Source organism: Anomaloglossus baeobatrachus, chromosome 4, assembly GCF_048569485.1.
Source record: "Anomaloglossus baeobatrachus isolate aAnoBae1 chromosome 4, aAnoBae1.hap1, whole genome shotgun sequence".
Classification (NCBI taxonomy): Eukaryota; Metazoa; Chordata; class Amphibia; order Anura; family Aromobatidae; genus Anomaloglossus; species Anomaloglossus baeobatrachus.
In genome coordinates, this window is record NC_134356.1 from 274417322 (window position 1) to 274444304 (window position 26983).

The 26983-nt window shown below is 43.8% G+C and overlaps 1 protein-coding gene across 1 annotated transcript in view; it reads right to left on the minus strand.

Moving 5' to 3' along the window:
* HELB (DNA helicase B) overlaps window positions 1–26983 on the minus strand; it is a 76076-nt gene that overhangs the window by 21208 nt on the left and 27885 nt on the right. Inside the window, exons 4-9 of the mRNA XM_075344849.1 lie at window positions 15835–16680; window positions 13134–13308; window positions 12762–12903; window positions 12554–12672; window positions 8953–9037; window positions 3390–3449 (exon numbers count right to left, since the gene is read on the minus strand). Of these exons, the coding sequence (XP_075200964.1) occupies window positions 3390–3449; window positions 8953–9037; window positions 12554–12672; window positions 12762–12903; window positions 13134–13308; window positions 15835–16680 (1427 nt within the window). The remainder of the gene's footprint in view (window positions 1–3389; window positions 3450–8952; window positions 9038–12553; window positions 12673–12761; window positions 12904–13133; window positions 13309–15834; window positions 16681–26983) is intronic.

Below are 26983 nucleotides of genomic sequence, written 5' to 3' on the forward strand. Positions count from 1 at the left end.
GTCCCCCCATATTATGATATCCAGAACAGCTAAAGCCCAGAGCTACAGACCCAGCTGTGTGCTTATCTTCACTATGTATCAAAATAAGAGGAACCGCATGTGACTTTTTTTCATACCAAGCCAGGATAAAGCCTGACAGCTGGGAGCTGTATTTTCAGACTGGGAAGACCCATGCTTATTGACCCCCCCAGCCTAAAATAGCAGCCTGCAGCTGCCCAGGATTGTCGCATCCATTAGATGTGACAAACCCAGAACTTTACCCTGCTCATTCCCAATTGCTTTAGTAGCAAATCGGGGAAATAAGGGGTTAATGACAGCTCACATGTGCCACTAAGCCCTATATCAGTAATAAGAAGCGTCTATTAGACCCTCCCATCACTTATCTGTAAGTACAGAACCCTATCACAGACCTTCATGCTAATGATCTGCCTCCAATTTCACAGAGAAAACAAAAAATATCCGCTGGAAAATCAGCTGCTAGCCACAAAGCGTCACGATTCCCATCCCTCCCCACATCCCGACCAGCTCACTTTCCATATTTGACCCAGTCACAGAAAAAGAAGTCTCCAGGCTCCTCTCTTCTTCTCGTCCTACCACTTGCACTTCTGACCCCTTTCCTTTTCACCTACTCCAGCCTCTCTCTCTCTCCTGTCATTACTACTCATCTAACTAAAACCTGGTATCTTCCCCTCCTCCTTCAAACACCATCATTATTTTTTTTCTCTAGTCTTAAGGCTGCAATTCACATGCTTGTAATGTCGCATGTTTATTGAATATTTGTTACAGCTCAGTTTTTTTGGTGTTTTTTGTCTGTTATCTTGCTTTATTGCAAGTTGGGGGTGCAACCCTCCTTTTACTGAGGCTGAACAGCAAACTGCGTCTCACTTTGCTGTGTATTTAATCTGGGACCCAGCTGACCACTTGTTACCATTCACATTGGAATTTTTGTTAGACACAAGTCAGGCATGTATAATGGTTTTAACTTTAGTCGGTTAGGGACTGTCTCAGATGGGTACACCGTGATGAGGCAAGACAGCTTTTTACCTTTTTGCAAAAATGTATATACTAAGTACCCTGTTATTAAGCACTTGCAATTTATTTATTTATAGTCAGGGTATTTTCCATACAATTTTTTCTCCTTGTTTTTTTTTATATCAGTAATAAGAAGCGTCTATTAGACCCTCCCATTACCAATCTGTAAGTACAGAACCCTATCACAGACCTTCATGCTAATGATCTGCCTCCAATTCCACAGAGAAAACAAAAAATATCCGCTGGAAAATCAGCTGCTAGCCACAAAGCGTCACGATTCCCATCCCTCCCCACATCCCGACCAGCTCACTTTCCATATTTGACCCAGTCACAGAAAAAGAAAGTCTCCAGGCTCCTCTCTTCTTCTCGTCCTACCACTTGCACTTCTGACCCCTTTCCTTTTCACCTACTCCAGCCTCTCTCTCTCTCTCCTGTCATTACTACTCATCTAACTAAAACCTGGTATCTACCCCTCCTCCTTCAAACACTATCATTATATAAAAAAAGCTTCTCTTGACCCACCCTGCAAAAGCAACTACAGACCAGTCTACAATCTTCAATTAATTTCCAAACTCTTGGAGTGCCTGGTCTACTCCCGCCTCACCCGCAACCTCTCCTCTCACTCTCTTCTAGATCCTTTACAATCTGGCTTCTGCTCCTAACACTTGACAGAAACTGCCCTCATCTAAGTGACCAATGACCTTTTGACAACAAAACAGAACAGTGACTACTCTGTGCTTATTCTTGACCTCTCTGCAGCCTTTGACACGGTCAACCACTATCTCCTTCTCTCTATGATCCAGTCTATTGGCCTAAAGGACACTGTGCTCTCCTGGTTCTTTTCCTATCTTTAGGATCGCTCATTCAGCGTACCATTTGCTGGCTCCACATTTTTTCCTCTTCTTCTCACCGTAGGGGTCCCACAAGGTTCAGTCCTTGGCCCTCTTCTTTCTCTACACTTCCACAATTGGAGAGCCCATCAGCCAATTTGGCTTCCAGTACCATCTTTATGCTGATGACGCACAACTATACACCTCATCCCCTGACCTCACCCCCGCTATACTACAGAACACCAGTGATTGTCTTTCTGCAGTCTCCAACATCATGTCTGCTCTCTATCTGAAACTTAAACTTTCCAAAACTGAACTTCTACTCCCTCAGTCTTCTAACCTCCCTAAACCTGACATCTTCCTCTCTGTGTGTGGCACCACGATAACTCCTAGGCAGCAGGCTCGAAGTCTGGGTGTTATACTTGACACCGATCTGTCCTTCACCTCCTATATACAATCTCTCGCCTACTCCTATCACTTGCACCTCAAGAACATCTCTAGAGTCCGCCCCTTTCTCAACATGGAAACTACAAAAACCATGACTGTGGCCCTGATCCACTCCCGCCTTGACTACTGCAATTCTCTATTAATTGATTGGTCTCTCCCTCCTCTACAGTCCATCCTTAATGTAACAGCCAGAATCACCTATCTGGCTAATCGTTACTCGGTTGTTTCCGCTCTGTGCCACTCATTGCCCTGGCTGCCCATATATCATCAGATCCCATTCAAATTGCTTGTTCTTACCCACAAAGCTCTCCACAGTGCGGCACCCCCTATATCTCCAGCCTCATCTCAATCTATCACCTTACTCGTTCCCTACACTCTGCAAACAACTTTCGACTAACATCCACACTAATCCGAACCTCCCACTCCTGGCTCCAAGACTTCTCCTGAGCTGCACCAGTCCATTGGAATGCTCTACCCCAAGAAACCAGGACGAACCACAACTTACCGAGCTTCAGACGCTACCTAAAAGCACATCTTTTTAGGGTGACCTGTCATACTCCCTAATCGAATTCAATTCACAGAGTCCCTCAACTACTTCACATAACAAAACTGTCAAACTGCACTGCACCCAAAAGCATCACGGAGATTGGCTAATGACTGGTTTATGCAGCCTTTGTCTATCCCCATTTCTTTGAGATGGCTGGATTGTCATTGTAAATAAGCCTCTATACCTTGTCCCCCTCCCCCCCACACCACCTCAATGTAGATTGTAAGCTCTTACAAGCAGGGTCGTCTTTATGTTTGCTCTTATGTATTATCTATAGCTGTTGCTGGTATATGAAACTCTGTATTGTAAAGTGCTGCGGAATGTATTGGCGCTATAGAAATAAAGATTATATATATAAATAAACCCTTTTTCACCTGGATGTCTGAACGAGGCCTTACGCAAAGTTAAGAGCCCCAGCTCATAACCTGTAATAATCCCATTCACATGTCTTGCATTGAGAGATAGACACTATAAAAAGCCATTACCTTTGTACTGCACCATGAAAAGTGTATGGAAGATATGAAAGAACTTACTTGATGGTATGTTTAGAGTAATGTATACAGCAAAGATCATTGATCAAGAGGCAATCTTTCCTAAATAAAACCAGAAAAAAAAAATGATTTAAAGCTTTAAATTATTATTATTTTTTAAAAAATACCATACATTTACCATATAATACATACACAACACATAAGACATGGATTTTCGGACGCTGTCTTATTTTACAATATGCACTCCGAAATATCGATATTAACTAAACATATTACAGCAAATCTGTCACCAGGTTTGGCCACCGAATCTGAGAGCAGCATAATATAGACAGGGACCCTGATTCCAGCAATGTGTCACTTATTTGGCTGATTCATATAGCGATGCAGCAGAGAAGGTCCTGCACCACCGCCAGTTACCTGCGGTATCGCCTGCGTCTAGGTGGAGAGCTGGAAAAACCACGTGTCCAGAAGCGGGGTGCTTGTCAGACTAAGAAGTCCATAGGTAGTAAGGTGAGAGCAATGAAAGACCGCACTTCGTCTGATGTGCTGGATATCTTTATTCACATGCGTGCAGGGTAAAAGGCTGAAGGCGCACTGTGAGCTGGCTCCTCAAAGAGGGACGACGGCCGTTTCGCCTACTGATTAGGCTTCCACGGGTCCACATGTGGAGCTACGGCAACACCCCTTTTAAAGGAGTGCTCACAGATTGCCACAGACCCACATAAAAACAATGGGAGATTGTATATGTATAGAATCACAAAATAAAACCATGCGACACATACAATAAGCATACAAAAATGCTTATCACAATCAAGAATAAATATAAAAGCTTCCATGAGCTAATGTTGGGTATTTTAGGAGTGTAGCAAGCAGCTCCATCTTCCATTGATAGAGTAGCTGTTTATTCTTCCAATATTCTTAGGTGGGCTACTGAACAAAACATACACTCTTTGTGGAAGATGGAGCTTTGAATATGTGTGGATTTTTGCAGCGATATAACATTCACGAAAAATGTGGAGAGCTTAAAGGCCCTGTGCGCACTAGCCGTTTTTACCCGCGGTTTTGCTGCGGAAATTTCTTGTGAAATGTTTGAAATCTTTCTGCAGACATTTCCCAGCAAAACCTATGGGAAAAAAAAATAGCTGTGCACACGCTGCGTTTTTTTCTCAAGAAAAGTCTTTCTGAAGATTTTCTTGAGAAAATTTCTTGAGAAAATGTGCATGTCACTTCTTTTCCGCAGGTACCTGCGGTATACCCCCGGTATTTCACTCCATTCACTGTAATGTAATCACGCAGGTAGCAAATGATGTGCGTTATACCCCCGGTATAGCCGCGATTTACCTCCGGTAATGTTCATCGCTGCCTGCGGTTTCGCAGGAAGTGATGTCATTATGACAGAAGAGGAAGCGGAGCAGAGTAAACACAGACGTCACACTCCCTGGACGCTGCACAGAAGCACTTCTGTGTGACCTCCAAGTGCCCGTGCAGTCTGTGTCCCACTCCAGCCCTGCGGCTGCCCGCCCTGCAGTGTCAGTGTCTGCCCGCAGTGTCAGCAGCTGGTCACCCTGCAGTGCGTGCAGCCGCGGGGATGCCGAGCGCTGCTGTCAGGTGAGATGAGATCATTACCTGCTGTGATGATCTCCTGCCTCCTGACGTCACCGCGTTCACTGCTGTCTATGCCCGTCTCGCGAGCGGCCCGAGACTGTCACTAGCGGTGACGTCACGGGCTCTCGCGATACTGCTGACAATGCGGCGGGCATAGAAGTCAGTGACAGCGCTGACATCAGCAGTACAGGAGATGATCACAGCAGGTAATGATCTCATCTATCCTCCTGACAGCAGCGCTCGTCATCCCCTGCAGTGACCCGGGCTATTGATGTTAGCTCAGGTCACTGCATTGCTCTCCCAGCCAATGGGGAACATTCTGTTCTTCATTGAATGGGACAGTGACTATGGTATGGATCACCGTGGGATCCCCCCCCTTATTGGATTACGCCGGACGTGGAATTGATTGTTCTTTGCAATAAATTGGTGAAAGAGGGAATATTTTGGGGAGTGTTTTTTCAAATAAAACTTTTTTTGTTGTCTTATTTTTTATTTCTTACTGACTGGGTTGGTGATGTCAGGTATCTGATAGACGCGTGTACATCACGAACCCCAGGGCTTGATGCCAGGTGACATTACACATCTGGCATCAACCCCATACATTACTTCGTTTGCCACTGCACCAGGGCAACGGGATGAGTTGGGGCGAAGCGCCAGGATTGGCACGGCTAATGGATGCGCCACTTCTGGGGCGGCGGCGGCCTGCTATTTTTAGGCTGGTGAGTGTCCAATAACAGTGGACCTCCCTAGTCTGAGAATACCAGACCACAGCTGTCCGCTCTACCTTGGCTGGTGATCCAATTTGGGGGGGACCCCACGTTTTTTGTTTTAAATTATTTATTTAATGTAAAATAACAGCGTGGGGTGCCCTCTGTTTTGGATTACCAGCCAAGGTGAAGCTGCCAGCTGTGGTTTGCAGGCTGCAGCCGTCTGCTTTACCCTAGCTGGCTACAAAAAATGGGGGGGGACCTCACGTGTTTTTTTTTTTTTAATTATTTAATTTATTTTATGGCTAAATACAAGGCTAGGCACCCTTTAGTGCCACATGAAAGTCACTAAAGGGTGCCAGCTTAGAAAATGCAGGGGATGGGAAATTATATAGGTCTTTCTCATCTATCTATTCATCTATCCATCTTTCCCTCTATCCATTATCTGTCTGTCTATTGATGATCTATCAATTATCTATATTATTTATTGCAGTTACAGCATAAAAAAAACCGCAGGGGGGACCAACCTGCGGCAAAACCGCGGGAAAAACGCATGCGTTTTTCCTGCAGTTTTTTACCACAGGTGCGGTAATCTTCAACTCCCAGAAGTTTCTCAAGAAATTTTGAGAAAAATCACTTTTCTAGTGCGCACATAGCCTTAGAGAGTTTTTTGTACCGAGTGGATCAATATTTCACAGATCAAGATCTAAGGCCCTGTGCGCACTAGAAAAAGGATTTTTCTCAAGAAATTTCTTGAGAGTGAAAGATCAGCGCACCCGCATTCAAAAAATGCACCAATAACGCATGCGTTTTTTATGCTTTTGATGCACTTTTTCCGCAGGTTGGTCCCTGCTTTATTTTACCATTATCTATGGCAAAAAACGCAGGTACCTGCAGAAAAGAAGTGACATGCACATTCTTTTTCTCAAGAAATTCTGCAGAAAGAATTTTCTTGAGAAAAAAATGCAGTGTGCGCACAGCTATTTTTTTTTTCCATAGGTTTTGCTGGGGAATGTCCGCAGAAAGGTTATGAACATTTTCTCAAATTTCTGCAGCAAAAATGCAGTGTGCACACAGGGCCTGAGTGATTCCATGCATAAGCGAGCTAAGGTTTTAAAGAAAACAAGTGGTTGGGGACAACATTTTAATATGCATATTTAGCATTTGAATCCTGTGGATACTGTGAAATAAAAGTCAGGATGTCTGTGTACTTGACATTTTAACAAGACAGTTGCATTCACAGAAGAGAAACATTCTTGTTTTACATCTCACAGCTGAGGGTTTGTTACAAATTATCAGTTTTTACATAATATTTTCCTATCTCAGTGACCCCATATTCGGATACACCCCTATGCCTTCCAATAATCCAAAATAGACTAATTGGGTTGCATCAACTGAAGGCATAAGAGTGTGTTCAGACATGGAAAGTTATTCATTTCATATGAATTGAAGATGAATGTTACTGGGACAATACATGACGCTTTGACTTTCACAAGAGAGATTCTCCTGGATGGATGGAGGATATCATTTTTACCTAATGTAAAGCACATATAACCTCAGAGGTGGAACATCAGGAGAATAACTGGAATAAACCCCAGGTAATAGAGGTGACAGAGGGCACAGGTTCTGCAGCAAAGTGCCAATTGTACAGTCATTGTGACAATGTCTTCCATCAGCAATCCAACCTTTTTCATGTGTTAGGCCTGACTCCCACTTGCATATAAAATTGGACAAATACAATGAGAGAAATCAATTGGATTGCACTTGGACCCATGTTATACAATGCAGATCTGCAAGTTTTTCCTAAGCTGTAATCAGCCTGAGGGGGAAAAAAAAAAAAATAAATAAAATTACAGCATGTTGCATATGGCCGCGTATATCGGACGAGGCTCTCCAATGCAAGTCTATGGGGTACTTTGCACGTTGCGACATCGCTACTGCGATATCGTCGGGGTCAAAATCGAAAGTGATGCACATCCGGCGCCGGTAACGACGTTGCAACGTGTAAAGCATCTCAAAAGCATCATAAATCGGTGATCTGTGTAGTGTTGGTCATTTTCATAATTTCGCTGCAGCGACAGGTACGATGTTCCTCGTTCCTGCGGCAGCACACATCGCTGTGTATGAAGCCACAGGAGCGAGGAACTTCTCCTTACCTGCCTCCACCAGCTATGTGGAAGGAAGGAGGTGGGTGGGATGTTTACGCCCCGCTCATCTCCGCTTCTATTGGCCGTCTGCCGTGTCACGTCGCTGTGACGCCGCACGACCCGCCCCCTTAGGAAGGAGGCGGATCGCCGGCCAGAGCAACGTCGCATGGCAGGTAAGTGCGTGTAAAGCTGCCGTAGCGATAATGTTCGCTACGGCAGCTATCACAAGATATCGCATGTGCGACGGGGTCGGGGACTATCGCGCTCGGCATCGCTACAATCGGCTAGCGATGTCGCACCGTGCAAAGTACCCCTACGGGTGTGAGAACCAATAAATAAAATCAGACTGCAAATGAACCTTCCATAAGCTATCCAATTTTTATGGATACATTACCATTCTGTAATGTAGAACACTGTAAATGGTCCTGTAAATTAATGTTAATAGCTGATAAAAAAAAAGTTTGTTAAACAAACTTTTTTTTTTTATCTCTACTGGCTAACACGGTACAAAGATATATTTTACCTGTATGTTAATAGCTGGTGAGGAAAACAAAATAAATAACTTTGCATACGGATGCTAGGTAAGAAAATAGATGAGATGAGAATCGGACTGATTTTTTATAAGTTCGTGTGAGTGAACCGATTGAGAAGTTTACGGCATGACCAGCAGGGAGAGCAATGATAAATTTAGGATGCTATGTCAGCATGCAGAACAACCTTTAGGCTATGTGCGCACGTTGCGTAATTACATGCAGTTACGCTGCGCTTTGTAGAGCAGCGTAACTGCATGCGTCCTGCGCCCCCTGCATAATCTATGGAGATTGTGCAGGGGCCGTGCGCACGTGGCATATTAGAGCGCAGCGCTTCGGCTGCTGTCCGAAGCGCGCGTTCTAAGAAGTGACATGTCACGTCTTCCGTGCGCTTTGCCGGCACCCCCTGCTCCGTCTATGGCAGGAGCTGCATACAGAGCGCACGTTCTCTGCCGGCACCATGCACTTCAGAACGGAGCTTTTCAGCTGCGCTCTGAGGCGCACCTTTTAGGTGCGGTGCAGAGCGCACACATGCGCACATAGCCTTAGACAGTTTCGATCTTTAACATATATGTTAGGCACACATAGATATAATCCATATATGAAATGTTAATACCTTTTAAATGTAATAAATTGTGAATGTTTATCATCCTCCAAACCTGGTCCATTCTTCAGTAATGTTGATATAGCAGTGCTCAAATCTGCACAAGAGGAAAGTTAAGAAATATTACTTAGCTACGAACATGTTTTGGAGGCTGGTCAGATTCAGAACACAATGCCACATACAGTTGAAACAAGAAGTTTACATACATTATCTAAAAAGACACATCTGCATGTTTTTCTCACTATCTGACATGAAATCAGAATAAACCTTTCTAGTTTTAGGTCAATTAGGAACCAAAATTATTTAGATTTGCCAAATGCCAGAATAATGAGAGAGAGAGTGTTTCAACACATTTTTATTACTTTCTGCAAAGTCAAATGTTTACATATATTTGATTATGATTTCGTACCATTGCCCTTAAACTGTATGACTTGTTGAAAACCTTTTGGATATCCTTCCACAAGGTTTTCAATAGTTGGCAGGAATTTAGGCTCATTCTTCCTGAGAGAACTGGTGTAACTGAGCCATATTTGTAGGTTGCCTGGCTTGCACCTGCCTTTTCAGCTTTGCCCATAAATTTTCAATAGGATTGAGATCAGTGCTTTGTGATGGCCACTCCAAAACATTGACTTTGTTATCCTTAAGTCACTTTGTAAACAGTTTGGCAGTATGCTTCGGGTCATTGTTTATTTCGAAGACCCATTTCCGCCCAAGCTTTAAGTTCCTGGCTGATGTCTTGAGATGTTGCTTTAGGGTACCTTCACACTTAGCGATGCAGCAGCGATCCGACCAGCGATCTGACCTGGTCAGGATCGCTGCTGCATCGCTACATGGTCGCTGGTGAGCTGTCAAACAGGCAGATCTCACCAGCGACCAGTGAACAGCCCCCAGCCAGCAGCGACGTGCAAGCGACGCTGCGCTTGCACGGAGCTGCCGTCTGGAAGCTGCGGAGACTGGTAACTAAGGTAAACATCGGGTATGGTTACCCGATGTTTACATTAGTTACCAGCGCACAGCTGTGTGTGCAGGGAGCAGGGAGCCGCGCACACTGAGCGCTGGCTCCTTGCTCTCCTACCATAGCTACAGTACACATCGGGTTAATTAACCCGATGTGTAATGCAGCTACATGTTCAGAGAGCAGGGAGCCGCGCACACTGCTTAGCGCTGGCTCCTTGCTCTCCTAGCTGCTGTACACATCGGGTTAATTAACCCGATGTGTACAGCAGCTACATGTGCAGAGAGCCGGAGCCGGCAGCACAGGCAGCGTGAGAGCTGCAGAGGCTCGTAACTAAGGTAAATATCGGGTAACCACCTTGGTTACCCGATGTTTATCTTGGATACAGCTTACCTCAGCTGTCAGATGCCGGCTCCTGCTCGCTTCATTTGTCGCTCTCTCGCTGTCACACACAGCGATCTGTGTGTCACAGCGGGAGAGCGGCTTTGAAGAAAACGAACCAGGGCTGTGTGTAACGAGCAGCGATCTCGCAGCAGGGGCCAGATCGCTGCTCAGTGTCACACACAGCGAGATCGCTAATGAGGTCACTGCTGCGTCACAAAAAGCGTGACTCAGCAGCGATCTCGGCAGCGAGCTCGCTGTGTGTGAAGCACCCCTTAGTATTGCCACATAATCTTCATTCCTCATGATGCCATCTATTTTGTGAAGTGCACCAGTTCCTCCTGCAGCAAAACAACTCCACTACATGACGCTGCCACCCCTGTGTTGGGATGGTGTACGTAGGCTTCAAAGCTTCTCTCTTTGACCTATAAACATAACTATAGTCATTATGACCAAACAGTTCAATTTTAATTTCGTCAGACCATAGGACAGGTCTCCAAAAATAAGGTCTTTGTTCCTGTGTGCATTTGGAAACATTAATCTGGGGGTTTTTTTATGTTTCCTTCGGAGTAATGGCTTCTTCCTGGAAGAGTGGCCTTTCATCCCATGCTAATACAGTACTCGTTTTACTGTGGATAATGACTCAATCTTACCAGCTTCCTCCAGTATCTTTACAAGGTCTTTTGCTTTTCTTCTTGGATTGACATGCAGATGTCTGACCTTTCATCTCTGGTACACGGAATCTGTCTCCTTAAGGTACTGTCACACATAACGAGATCGCTAGCGAGATCGCAGCTGAGTCACCGTTTTGGTGACGCAGTAGCGATCCCGTTAGCGATCTCGTTATGTGTGACACCTACCAGCGATCAGGCCCCTGCTGTGAGATCTCTAGTCGTTGCCGAATGGTCCAGGTCATTTTCTTCAAAGGCGATGTCCTGCTGGGCAGATCACATCGCTGTGTTTGACACTGTGTGACAGGGTCACAGTGACTGCTGAGATCGTTATACAGGTCGCTACTGCGATCTGTATTGTTCCTGCATCGCTGGTAAGATCTGACTGTGTGACATCTCACCTGCGACCTCCCAGCGACTTACCTGCGATTCCCATCAAATCGCATCGTTTTCGGGATCGCTGGTAAGTCGTTGTGTGTGACTGGCCCTTTACTGAGCGGTATGATGACTGGACATGCCCACCTTGTTTATACTTGCATATAATTGTTTGTACAGATGAATGAGGCATCTTCAGGTATCTGGAAATTTCACCCAAGGATGAACCAGACTTGTTTGTGCAAGTCCACAATTCTCTTCCTGAGATCTTGGTTGATTTCTTTTGACTTTCCCATGATGCTACACAAAGAAGCAGTGCGTTTCAGGTGTACATTAAAATAAATCCACAGGTGTGTCTCTAATTAACTCACGTTGCCAATAAGCCTATCAGAAGCTTTCAACGACATGACATCATCATATGGGCTATCCCATATTGTTTAAAGGCATAGTACTCTTATGTAAACTTTTGACTTTCCAGAAAGTAATAAAAATGCCTTAAAACATTATCTCATTCTGGCATTTGGCAAATATAAATAATTTTGGTTCCTAATTGACCTAAAACTAGAAAGGTTTATTCTGATTTCATGTCAGATAGTGAGAAAAACATGCAGATGTGTCTTTTTACATGTAAACTACTGGTTTCAACTGTACTTCTTTCGTAGCCATCACCCACCCTCTTGGCTACGTACAGTCTTACATTCTGAAAATGTGTCTTTTTATTCCCTTCTATAATCATGGATCAAAACTGACTAACTAGGAGTACATGGACTTCCAATAAACTTACTGCGGTCCAGAGGCATACGCAGAAGTCCAATGTCCCATGGGCTCCCAGCTTCCACAAAAAAAATCCATCAATTGTGATGCAGGACCCCAATGTGGGTGACAAAGGGCACCACCATTGCCCTATTTAACCACTTAAATTCCATGGTTGCTGTTCACTATGGCTTTAAGCCATTAAAACTCAAAACGGCTGCAAACAGAACTACCTCCAATGGCAGCAGTGATAAGCAGGTGTCTGCTGTGTAAAGCTGCCGATACTCCACGCTACACAAAACCTGGCTTACTCTGAAATCAACCAGCAGTGGCAGCACACCATTGCATCCTCCTTTGTTACCCATATTATTTGGTTTAGATACTAGAAGAGTAAGCTTGGAGGAGAGGCATTCTCTCACGGGTTAGGCTACTGGAAGAATTGACTGTATGCATCAAGCTTTATAGAAGTAAATCTTACCAGCATCATCTGCTAGGGAAACCAGAATGAATTTATTCTCCTTACTGGGCATTTCAGAGCTGGAGTGTCCATCAATATGTACAAGTGCATCGAATTCCACATTGCATTGATGAGAGATTCTAAACAGATATTAAAAAGTTGTGAAAAATGCATTATACGCAAATAAGAAACCATAGTGAGATCTGTAAATCAATCCTGTATCACTTACCTTGTAGCATTGTCCACAATCAGCTGAGACTCTGCCCGGTGATTGGTTTTCAGTTCAATCGCCCAATTCAATCTACTCAGACCGGCAAACACATCTGCCAGCAGATTTCCTGGCTCTATACTTGGCAACTGGCGGACATCCCCTGGAATAGACCAGACGTTACATTTTTCATAAAACTCTCAGCTCATTATTATAGCAAAACAGGTAAGGTACTCAAATAGGACGCCTTAAAGAAAAGAGAATATTTTCTGATTGCCTTTGGTGTGTCAATATCATGACATTTTTTTTTACAGGGGCACTACATGGATCCATCGTCTGGTAGACGATGTAAATCAGGCGAATAGAAATGGTTAGACGTACATAGATACGCACCCAGGATTACAAGTTTAGCCAGCCTTCCATGACAGTACAACAGCTTCAGCACAGCGCTGAATATACGAACAGACACCAGACTGGCTTCATCCACCACCAAGGCCTCCACCTGGGAAAATTTCCATTTTATTTTCTCATTATCTAGCTTTTTCCAGGCAGAATAGCTGCATGTCACCTGAAAATAGGAAAGTATTATCATCAAAAAGTGTAAGCATTAAAGAGTCAAGTACACGTCTAAATTATCTGCAAATAATTTGATAGGAGAGCATTAGACATGAGAAGACAACATGCAGACTCAGAACCGTGCATATCTACACGTGATACAGTACAGACCATGCATGATTGATAATTCAAGAATGGTTTTGTAGGAAAATAAATCAGAACACCAGATGTTTATACTAATGTAATTTCTATAGGACAGTACGTCACTGCCTGCCCAAGTAAATGGCATTAAATATTATAGTGTACTAAGGTGTGCTCCAACAGGTAATAGTTGTATACAACACCAAGGAGTAAACTATGCTATCTGTAAAAGAAACATCAACTACCGTGTTTTCCCAAAAATAAGACCTAGCAGGAACTTTCAGCATTTTTGGGAGTATGCTTAAAATGTAAGCCCTACTCCCAAATAAGCTCTAGTTGCAGTTCAACAATGGCAGCTAAAAAGTTAAGAATACAGCAGAATACTTCATTATAGAAAGCAGACACCCCCAAAAGAGAGAAGACAGACCTGTACACCTACGGCTGGAGAGTGCAGACTGTGGATGGGCTCTCACACAGAGATCTACAGTGCTGTTCAGACACACACACACACACACACAGACAGACACACACACACTGTACGGAGAAATACCAAGCAGATGGGAAGGGAAACCCTGAGTCTAGGGAGAGGGAAGATGGTGAATCCCCCTGACCAAACCTACTGCTGGTCTCGGAGGTCCCCCCCAACCCTAGATAAATTTTGCACCTAAGCACCAAGCTGGATACCTGACCCTAGGTATTCCTAATGGTGGGCACTAAATAGGAAACAGATAGGATGAGCTCTTTGTCAACCCCACTAAAGAACTAGAGAAGACACAAGGGGAAAAGCATAAACTACTTTTCATTAGATGACACAGGTAGACGTTCAGCAGAGCTTTCAGCAATGATATCACAGAGGAGTACAAACCACCTGCTTGCAACCTCGGCTTGAAGGAACTGAAAATATCACCAGCACGGTCCAAAGGAAGGAATGGTTATTTAAACACCAAGGGAATACTGGTAATCAACAGTCGTGTGAAAATTAAGCTCCTGCTGGGTCCAAAAAGGAGAGAGATGAATGGAGCAGGAAAGCTACCTATACCAATGAACACTGACAAAAGGAACAATGGAAAGTCAGGGAGTATTCTACATAGCCAGACCCTGTGACCTTCTATGGCCAGAAACCACATGACTGTCACACATGACACACAGCGTCGGACTGGCTACCAGAGGAACTGCAGTAATACCAGTCCTGGCCGCGGTTATCGGCACTGAACTCTGGAGCTCTCACCTGAGCTCCGGAGTGCAGCCTGGACTGAACAGCGGGTTTGCAGGACTGAACTGCGAGCGCCGACCGATTCCCCGCCTATCACAGTTCAGTCCAAAACAGCTACAGACAGGCCGAGATGTTCTCCGCAGCTCAGGTGAGAGCTCCGGAGTTCAATGCAGGTAACTGCAGCCAGGACTGGTATTACCGGCGGTTTCCAGTAATACCAGTCCTGGCTGCGGTTACCTGCATTCAGCTGCGGACAGGCTGGGATGAACTCAGCAGCTCAGCTGAGAGCTCCGGAGTTCAGTGCAGGTAACCGCATCCAAGACTATTACTGGCAGTTTCTCCGGTAGACAGTCCGACGCTGATGACACACATCGGGTCACAGTATCATTTTGCGCTAACTCTGCACAAGTGTTATTACTTCTAGCCAGCAGGGGGAGAGACTGCTGTGGAACTCAGGGGGACCTGACAGCAACACAGACCTATATGTGAAAGGAGCCCATTCCCTTTCCAATTCTACATGTCCGCAGCCTGGTAAGTGCAATTCTGCCTTCTTTTGGGGGCAGAAACATTCTTATAGCAATACATACAAAAAAATCCATTTTTCCCTAAAAATAAGACCTACCTTGAAAATAAGACCTAGCACATTTTTTAGAGTAAAAAATAATAGAAAAGACCAAGTCTTATTTTCAGGGAAACACGGTAGCAATCACAATGCTGGGCTGACTGTGCTTTTTATTGTTATCACATAAGAGGGGGTGGGGGGGGGGTTCTGGCTAGAAATCAAGCAAGAAATTGTGCTCACACAGTCAGTGCAACAAATATGAACAGCATTGTTCAGGAATTACCTACTACTAATGATGATGAACATGACATTTTTCTTTTTCGCAGGAAGAGTTGTCCATTTGGAGATTGGTTTCCTGACCATCAGGCCAAAGATTCCCCACTCATGACCTCTCTCCATTAGAGTGAAGAGCAAACGTAAAGTGCTCCTCCAGCTCTGGAGGACTGGGAGCGTCCGTGTATTACACTAACGGGGTCACTGCTTAATGGCTGAATATAGATTTGGGTTTTATACTTTTACGTAAAACCAATACATAAAATGGGATAAATGAGAAGTTTTTACAACTGTGCATACATTTTTATACATACTTAGAAAGAAAAGGAAATCATTGAAAATCAATGTACCTGATGCAAGGTGGCAGCGGGAAGGCCAGTTTTTTTCTTTAGTAGAAAAGCTGCTTTTCCCGTCGGTGCAGTAAGTAAAACACGTATAGGGTCATTCTGGTTAGTGCTCGAGGTCATGGCGTCACAAAACCATTCTTCTGAAGCATCAATATCTTCTTCAAAGGCTTTACAGGCCTGTTGAACTTCATCACTCTGCTTCTGCATCATGAACTTGAACACATGACTTACCACTGTGGTCTTCCCACACCCACCCTTGCCACTTATAACAGTCACTGGGTTATCCAAAATCATTCTCCCTGCCTTCTTTTGGTCATCATCCAGTAACTTTGGACATGTCGGCTCTGCAGCGCCTTCACCAGATCCGTTACTGATGCCAGTGCAATGTGCAGCAGTCGGACATTGTGAGGCACTCTGGTTATTGGGCTCATTTTCCTGGTTTCCGGAGGCAAGATTATCTCCAAATAAGTCCCTTTCGTTAATGCCAATATTCAAGGTCTTTCTCCCCCCTATCTTCTGGATATATTCTGCAATGTTTACCTCATAGCAGTGCCAGCTATACAGGAAAACTTTTTTCTGCTCAATTACCACAATCTCATGCTCCTTTAGGAATTCAATAGCTTCCCATGCAGCTTCTACTGACATGTCCTGAGAATTAGTGACTGCATTAGTAAGCTCCGAGAGCGCCACATAGGTGTCTCCGAGCTCCATGCACTTATTCCTCACTTCTCTATAGATGATTAATGCATTGGTCTGCAGGGCTGGGATCCTTTCCAGAAGATCTTCACACTGGCAAAAACTTTCCCATGACGCTTCGCAGCCAGATATGTGCAACTCTCGATACAGTATCTGTTAGAAGAAGAAACATCTTATTACCAAAAAGAAAAATAGTGCATAATTCTGAAAGCTTTTATTTTACCAAACCATGCCTCTGATCCTTGTCTTATATGTATTCAATATATCAAAGTGTATTTACAATTCCTATATCGATAAATAACTGTGTAGTTTGGTATGTACAGTACATTTTTCTCTGTGATACAGTCTCCTGGTGTTTCTACTCTGGCCAAAATCTTGGTCAACCTGTGGACCGTTAGAAGATAAAAGAAAGGGGAAGTTTCCAAAAAGAGCAGCTTTTTTTATGCTGCACCAGTTAGGTTAGTTGAGTTTTTTCATTTTTTTTTTATATGAATTTTTTTTTTTTAAATCAGATAAATTTTTATTTTTCACCAAGTATACAAAACATGTGTTCTACTTTAGCAATAACGAGCAGAACTATAAATTTTCCCTCCCCAACATCCCCTCCGCCTCAGCGTACATATTACCCATATCAATATCAAAAGATATTACATTTTAACCCTTCAATAGCACATATTGGAATGTATAGAACTAACTATCTCTGCCCATAGTCCAATATCTCCCAACTCTAATATGTATCCATATTGCAACCACGGCTTCCACAATCTATCAAAAAGTACAAGTTGTTTCCTTTTCCCATATATGCTTCTCTCCATTCGAACAATATGATTAACATATGCGACAAATTCCCCTTTAGTCGGTGGGTCCCCTGCATCCAGTGTTTGGCAATTACCGTATTTTTCGGACCATAAGACGCACTTTTTTTCCTCCAAATTTGGGAGGAAAGTGTGGGGTGCGTCTTATGGTCTGCAGCTGCGGGGTAGGGAGCTGTGGGGTGTCAGCGCTATGCAGTGAGATCACAGGAGGCAGGGAGGGTCGCTGCTGCAGGAAGCCGGCTGCTGGAGAAACCACGTGTGCCCGCTGCTTAAAGTCAGTGAATATTCATTAGCTGCTCCCCCCCCCACCTCTCTCTGCAGTCAGCGGGTGTGAGGAGCAGCTAATTAATACGTGTTTAATGTAAACAGCGGTCACACGTGGGTTCTCCAGCCCCCGGCTTCCTGCAGCGGCTGGGGAGACTGTGTCCGCTGTGTAGGAGGCAGGAGCAGGGTGCCGCTGCACTCATGTATGGCCCGGGGGGAAGTGCAGATCACTGCAGTGTCCGGGCCAGAGCACAGCATACCTTCACAGCACAGCCGCAGTCTCTGTGCTGAGGGCTCAAATTACTTTCACTTTGCTCCTGCTGCCTTTACACTAGAAACTGTCTCACGTAGCTGACAAGGACCTACAGTGATGTAATGCAGAGGGGTGGGCCAGAGCAGCACAGAACAGCACAGAGCCCACCTCATCATTACATCACTGCAGGTCCTTGAGATATGTGAGACTTTGTTTGTAATGCCAGGACCAACCTGAAGCATGGTGAGCAGCCCAACAGTAAAAGTAAGGCAATAAATAGTATATAAAGGCATTACTGTACACCTGGACGGGGTTGGATCATATACATTGTAAAGAGATATATATCTATTATATCTATCTATCTATCTTTACACACACATACACACACTATATAACTATATATACACACACACACACACACACACACACACACACACACACACATTATATACACACACTATAACTATATACACACACACACAATCCAGATTGGAGGATCACACACATAATGATAATAATGATGGGGAACATACATATTCCACGATGGGGGCCATATATACCTGGAAGGTACCCAGAATGGAGGATATGAGGACAGAATTTGGGGATATTATTACCTCAGTAACAGTGTCAGCAGTAAAATAAGTGTGTCATGACCACATTCTTTTACTTTAATTTTATTTTTTTCTATTTTTTCCTCCTCTAAAACAAGGGTGCGTCTTATAGTCCGGTGCGTCTTATAGTCCGAAAAATACGGTACTTTCCTTGCCGCATACAGCAGTCTGGCTATCACTATTTTAAATTTGTTGTCTACTCTAATTTCTTCCACATAACCTAGAAGACATACCAGGGGCTGTCTGGGAAGTTTACAGCTATAAGCTCCTTCTATTCTATTAAGAACAGTTATCCAAAAGGGTGCCAACCTGGGGCACATCCACATCATGTGGAAAATGCCGGCACCTTATCCATTACATCTAGGACAGTCGGAGTTACTCCTCAATCCCATTTTACACATTTAGCGGGGATCTATATGCCCTATGCACCACGTAGAGGTGGGATAATCTTGCTGGTTCACTCATTGATTCGGTATGTATTCCAAAATACTATCCCATACCTCATCAGTGATCCCGTCTATCTCATCTATACCTTTATGTGCCCATTCCTTAATTTTGCCCATCTTGTATATCTCAGAGCAGTTTTCATTGTCCCACAACGGAGAGAATTCAGTTATTGCTGTAATCCCTCTTATTTGCTTGATCTTCCTCCAGATTCTATCCATCAGGCTAAAGGTGGTGTCACACACAGCGACGACGACAACGACGTCACTGCTACGTCACCATTTTCTGTGTTGTTGCAGCGACGTCCCGTCGCTGTCGCTGTGTGTGACATCCAGCAACGAGCTGGCCCCTGCTGTGAGGTCGTTGCTCGTTGCTGAATGTCCTGCTTCATTTTTTCGTCGGCGCTCTCCCGCTGTGAAGCACACATCGCTGTGTGTGACAGCGAGAGAGCGCGACGAAATGAAGCGAGCAGGGAGCAGGAGCCGGCGTCTGGCAGCTGCGGAAAGCTGTAACCACTGTAAACATCGGGTAACCAAGGGAAGACCTTTCCCTGGTTACCCGATATTTACCTTCGTTACCAGCCTCCGCCGCTCTCGCTGCCAGTGCCGGCTCCTGCTCTGTGCACATGTAGCTGCAGTACACATCAGGTAATTAACCCTATGTGTACTGTAGCTAGGAGAGCAAGGAGCCAGCGCTAAGCAGTGTGCGCGGCTCCCTGCTCTCTGCACATGTAGCGACGTTATGATCGCTGCTGCGTCGCTGTGTTTGACAGCTAAGCAGCGATCATAACAGCGACTTACAAGGTCGCTGTTACGTCACAGAAAATGGTGACGTAACAGCGATGTCGTTGTCGCTGTCGCTATGTGTGACCCCAGCTTTAGTGTGGGGCTCGGTTTTCCTATTCTCCCAAATGATCCGTCCTCCAGTCCAAACACTAATGGCTTCCGATGCAGAACATGCCCCAACAGTCTGGATGCTGGGTCTACCACCCCTAAATCTGCCCATCCCCTGAAATGTTGACTCTGAGCTGCCAGATAATATATTCCCGGATTTGGTAGTGCTAGCCCCCCCTCATCCTTCGGTCTCTGTAGTGTCTCGAGTTTAAGTCTGGCTTGTTTGTTCTTCCATATTTGATTCCATGTTCCGTGCTCTATCTCCTTAAAGTGACTCTGGAGGGATCCAAACAGGAGAATTGTGCAACACAGAGCATCTTGGGCATAAGCACCATTTTAATAAGATTAATCCGTCCTATTACTGATAAATAAAGCTTATTCCAAGCAGTTATCTTACTTCGCAGTTGCTTCAGCAAAGGGACTAGATTAATAGTAATGCAATTCCAAATTGGCATGGATACCTGAATGCCCAGATATCTAAACTGGTCCACAACCTGCAGTCTGTTGACCTCATCACCCAGGATCGACCTATCCACTCCCACGTCCACCTGAAACAGATTCGATTTGGTCCAATTGATAGTCAGTCCAGAGATCCCCCCGTACCGCTCGATCACCTGCATGGCACAGCTCAACAATGCCCCTGGGTCTCTCAGAAACAATAGAATGTCGTCTGCATAGAGGGCTATCTTCTCTTCTAGATGGCCATATACAAATCCCTTTATGTCTCTGTTCTGCCGTATAGCAGCCGCCACTGGTTCCACTGCCAGAGCAAAAAGGACAGGCGAGAGCGGACATCCTTGGCGAGTACCCCTTTGTAGATCCACTATGTGTGACAACATTCCATTAATCCTCACTTTAGCTACTGGTCTAGTATATAAACAGCTGTATCCAGGATATAAAATTAGGGCCAAATCCCATATGTCTTAACAGTCCCCACAGGTATCCCCATTCCACACTGTCAAATGCTTTATGAGCATCTAATGAAGCTATTACTCTCTGTCCCGAATTGTCCACCGGCAGTTGCATGTTAAGGTATAATCGTCGTATATTTTTTGCTGTGGATCTATTAGGCATAAAACCCGACTGATCCTGGTGGATTAGGGTAGATATCACTTCTGTTAATCGATTAGAGAGTACTTTGGCCAAAATTTTTACATCCGTCGTTAACAGTGAGATGGGCCTGTATGATTCGGGGAGTTTTGGATCCTTATCCACTTTAGGTATTACGGTTATCGCCTCCCTCATAGACTCTGGCAGTATCCCCTCTTCCTTGCCTCCTCCAAGACACTCAGCAAATTGGGTAAGAGCATTTCTTCCAAAGATTTGTATACCTCCACAGGTAGACCATCTACACCCGGGGTTTTTTCATTTGCCATGCAAAGCTTTCTCTATCTCTTCAAGTGTGATGGGGCCCTCTCTAGACTGTGTTTCTCTGTCTCTAAGTTTGGGTAATGTCATTGTACCCAAGAAAGCTTCTAGGTCGCGCTGTCTCGTCTCCCCTCTAGTGGAATATAATTCCTCATAAAAGGCTGCGAACGTGTCCAGAATATCTACCCCCTCCGTAACCAAATCTCCCGTTGTGGTGCGAATGCAATGCACAAAGGATGATAGTCTCTGGGCTGCCGTCACCACCGACAACAGATGTCCCACCTTTTTCTCCTTCCGCATAAAAGTTCTCTTTTTGAAAAGCCTGCTTTCTAGCTACTTTCTCCAATAGTACCTTATTATCTTCTTCCTGAGCTGCTTTTAGCTTCTGCCTATTCTCTGGTGTGGGCTGTTTTATCATCTCTGCTTCTGCTCCCTTCAAGACCGCTAAGCAATCAAGTTCCCCCTGTCTACTACGAGACTTACACCGGCAAACGTCTCTAAATAAAAGGCCTCTCAGGTATGCCTTCATGGCATCCTAAACTACCAATGGATCCGCACTACCTCTATTAAGGGCAAAATATTCCAGAATCTCACTGGCTATACCGTCCATGTCTATACTTTTTACCCAAACCGGATGTAGCTTCCATTCTTTTGTTAGCCTCTCCCCTACTCCCCGTTTTTTAATAGATACCAGTATTGGACTATGATCCGATATTACTCTAGCCAAATATTCAACATTTGAAATTCCAGAATCCATCATTTCATTTCTCAAGGCAGGGTCTATACGGGAAAGCGTACCATGGGTCGCTGAGTGACAGGAAAAATAGGTCACCCCTAAATTCCTTATCCTCCAAATGTGTACCAACCCCAATACTTGAATAAAGATACCAAATGCTGTCGCTCAGTCCCTCCTCGCCTCCCGTGAGTTTCTGCTCCTGTCCCAATATGCATTGATGACATTATTAAAGTCACCGACCAACAAGAATGGCAAAATTCCCCCATTTAGCCGAACACTCTCTCACCTCTCTAATTTTGACACTAGTATAAGGCGGTGGAACATATATAGCAGTAATGCATAATAATTGTACATACAGCTAACAGATCACCATTACCTATTGTCCCTCTGTATCTATCCATGTCTCCACTTCTTCATATAGGGCGGATCTATGGACTAACACAGAGACCCCTCTAGCATAACTAGAAAAAGTAGAGTGATACGCCTTTTGCACCCATCGCTTGTTCAGTACATTTGTCGTTTCGCTCGTCAAATGAGTCTCCAATAAACACATTATTGATGGTCTCTGGCAGGGGCTGGCTGGCACAATTTAGCCTGGGGGGCAATCACAAAGCAGTGGCCCTCAAGTTGTGGCAGCCCGCCACTGGACTGTTCATCTCTGGACGCTGCTTTAAAGTAGCAGTGCCAACAGGCTTTATGAACAGGCTGGTGCATGCGCATATATATATATATATATATATATAATATATATATATATATATAATATTATATATATATATATATATATATATATATATATATATATATATATATATAATATTATATATATATATATCTATATATTATATATATATATATATATATAAACAGAACCGCGCTTACTGCGTACATAGATACTGCAAAAGAACCAAGATGACTATATACAGTAGATCCGGGATCCGGGAACTGAAGCGAGCTTATTGGAGCAGAGCTGAGATAGGGGAGCAGAACCGAGCATACTACCGAGATATGGGAGAAGAACCAAGCTTACTACAGAGATATGGGAGCAGAACCGAGCTTACTACAGAGATATGGGAGCAGAACCGAGCTTACTACAGAGATATGGGAGCAGAACCGAGCTTACTACAGAGATATGGGAGCAGAACTGAGCTTACTACAGAGATATGGGAGCAGAACCAAGCTTACTACAGAGATATGGGAGCAGAACCAAGCTTACTACAGAGATATGGGAGCAGAACCGAGCTTACTACAGATATATGAGAGCAAAACTGAGCTTACTACAGAGATATGGGAGCAGAGCAGCGCTTACTACAGAGATATGGGAGCAAAGCAGCGCTTACTACAGAGATATGGGAGCAGAGCAGCGCTTACTACAGAGATATGGGAGCAGAACCAAGCTTACTACAGAGGTATGGGAACAGAACCAAGCTTACTACAGAGATATGGGAGCAGAACCAAGATTACTACAGAGATATGGGAGCAGAACCAAGCATACTACAGAGATATGGGAGCAGAACCAAGCTTAATGTACCAATACAGGAACACAATCGTACTTACTCAGTCTTCTACATAGAAACAGCAACAGAACCAAGCCTCCTACATACATACGGGAACAGAACAAGCTTACTGCATACACATAGTACCAGAACAAAGCTTACTACTTAAATATGGTACCATAACTGAGCTTACTATATAGATATGGGAGCAAAACCATGCTTACTACATAGTTACAGTACCATAACCCAACTAACTACTTGTTGCTTCTCCTATATTTTGAATGTTAAACACGCACAGCAAACTGATGGCACACGGACTACACATTGATGCCATCTGTGTGCTGTGCGTATTTTTCACGACCCATAAACTTCTATTGACCATAGTCATCTGTGCGTGCTGCAGGAAAAAAACAGACATCACTATGTGTAAAATACACAGATATGCGAGTAGCACCATAGGATATAATGAGTATATGCGGTAAAAAAACCCCGGATATAACACGTACCAGAAACATGGACATGTGAAGGAGGCATTATGGTGATAGTTATGTCACAGTGCAGGAATGGGTTAATTTACTTGTCTTTTCATAAACACAGAAAGACAAATTAAATTCTCTAACACATATATGAATAAGACCTTAGGGCCCGTGCCCACAATCAGTGTCAGCAGCATCTTGGACGCAAACTTTTCACTGGGTCCAAAATGCTGCATTGTACAGCACACGCACAGTGAATGGATTTATAGAAATCTTCGCCACATGTGCTACTTTAGACTTTCCATAAATTCACCTGTGGTGCAAGTTTCTGAGCTGCAGTTTGTGAATTTATTCTAAGAGATGCTAGAGCTCTGAGCGGGAAAATACAGCAAAAATCTACTGTCAGTGACCCTGATCGTGTGCACGGACAGCACGTCTCCGCTAGATAAAGTACACTGCGTCCAGACCGTGAGGAAGCCCGATGGTGGGCACTCACCCTTAAAGATAAGATATAAGATACAAATGTTTTACACATACACCACAACACTATAAGGGTATATGGCCACGGTCCAGATATGCTGCGTCCTGGAGGTTTCTGTTGGATTAGTGGGCAGTTTCTCTCCTATATTATCACAGACACTCGCTTTACTTACGCAGTTCTCAAAACTGAAGTTGACTCCGCAGAGGTCCCAGCCTCTTCTTCACGGCAAAAATATTACAACATGAACAGAGTTGAGAAAAAGACCTTAATCCTATTGTTCTACAAACCTATGAATACAGAATCAACCCCTTCAGTGACAAGTCCAAGAAGTTACACAATATGTTTCTGATTGTTTGGAGTGGAATAGATCTGCACAACACAAGAAGAATGTGAATCTAAGTGTGAGGAGGAGGAAGGGCAAGCAGACAAGAAAATGAAAGTGAAACTTTGAGCACAATACTGCAGCATAGCCACAGACAGACAAGTCTGGATCTGTTTGTGTGTACGATGTGAGGTTTATTACATTCTTTCCTTATAATGGCAGCAGGCCGTAAAAAGAGACCCAGTTTGGGAATATTTTAATGAAGCTCCTTCGCCTATCGGTAAGGCAGGCATGCGTGCAAAATGCAAACGATGCAACAAAGAGATGCAAGGCCTGGTGGCGCGAATGAGGCAACATCATGAGAAGTGCGGTGATGAAGATGACCAAAGAAACACTTCTGAACAGGCAGGATCTTCAGGTTGGTAAACATTTTTATTGAATTCTATTTCTAAAGACTGAACTGTCATGTGTGAAAAAAATTATATTTCTTATTATTACTGCATGTTACTGTCATTTGGTATAGTTATGAAGAAAAACAAATATTCCTTTTGGGGCAGGGGCAGTGATGTGTTGTGTGCAATAAGCAGAAATTGTATAAATAAACAATAAAATAACAGCATTGACTTTTTTTGTTTAGGGGAATTCATGGATTCTGGAAACTATCCACCTCCAAGATCACCATCATCCTGTTCTACAGTTTCATAGTTATCCATCCAGGATAGTGCTTCATTAGCAGCAGCATCATCATCAGACACCCACAGCCACATATCACCATCACCCAAAAGGAAGAAAAAACCTTTACCTGGAACCACCCTAGATAGGTTTGTGATCAGAACTAGCAGATTAGAAAAAGAGTTGATTGTTGCATAAATAAACTGGGCAATTTTTTCATCAAACTCTTCTTTCCGTCTGACTGAGAACCCACATTTCATTAATATGGTTCAGTCACTGAGACCAGGATACAGTCCACCCAGCAGAGCTGATGTTGCAGGGAAACTGCTGGATCAAGTGTATGACAGAGAAATGGAGCAATGTGCAACAGCTCTGGAGGGTAAAATTGTTAACCTAAGTATTGATGGGTGGAGTAATGTCCACAATGATCCTATTGTATGTGCTTGTATAACAACAGAAGAAGGTAAAGTCTTCCTTGCACAAACAACTGATACGTCAGGAAATGCACACACAGCAGAATACTTACAAGAAGTGGCAGTAAAAGCTATAACGACATGTGAACAAAAATTCAAATGTCTAGTACGCAGTTTGGTCACTGACAATGCTGCAAACGTATCCAAGATGAGAAGAGATTTAGAAGAGCAGGGAGGGAATACAAAGCTGCTAATAACATATGGTTGCAGTGCTCATTTGCTGCACCTCTTAGCCAAAGACTTAAGTGTTCCAGAAATAAAGGCTAATGTTGTTGAAATTGCTAAATACTTCCGTAATAATCATTTTGCTGCAGCAGCTCTGAAAAGGATGGGTGGAACCAAGCTAACGCTCCCACAAGATGTTAGATGGAACTCTGTGGTGGACTGTTTTGAGCAGTATATCAAAAACTGGCCTATTCTGATGACACTTTGTGAAGAAAATCGAGATAAAATAGATGGCACTGTCACAGCCAAATTCCTCAACATTGGGCTTAAGAGAAATGTTGAACATATGCTGAGCTTCCTGAAACCCATCTCTCAAGCTTTAAACAAAATACAGAAAAATAGCTGTTTTATTGCGGATGCTGTTGAAATTTGGAAGGAACTGAGTGAACACTTAAAAACAGAACTACACATGGACAAAATTAAATTACAAGCAGTAAACAAACGAATGGGACAAGCACTGACTCCAGCTCATTTTTTGGCAAATATTGTCAATATCCAATATCAGGGTCAAAACCTAAGTGCTGAGGAAGAGGAGTTAGCTATGACATGGGTATCCAGCAATCATCCATCTTTAATGCCAACTATAATAAACTTCAGAGCTAAGGGGGAACCATTCAAGAAATATATGTTTGCTGAAGATATTTTAAGGAAGGTCACACCAGTAAACTGGTGGAAGTCACTTAAGCGCTTGGATTTAGAGACTGTTCAAGTAATGCTTTCACTTTTGACAGCAGTAGCTTCTTCTGCAGGCATTGAAAGAATATCTTCCTTTGGACTCATTCATTCTAAATTGAGAAATCGGTTGGGACCCAATATAGCAGGAAAGCTTGTTTTTCTTTTCCAGATTATGAATAGGAACAAAGAAGAAGATGATGATGAAGATGATGACAAGTGAGCTACAGAGGACAGCAGGGACAGTAGTATTTA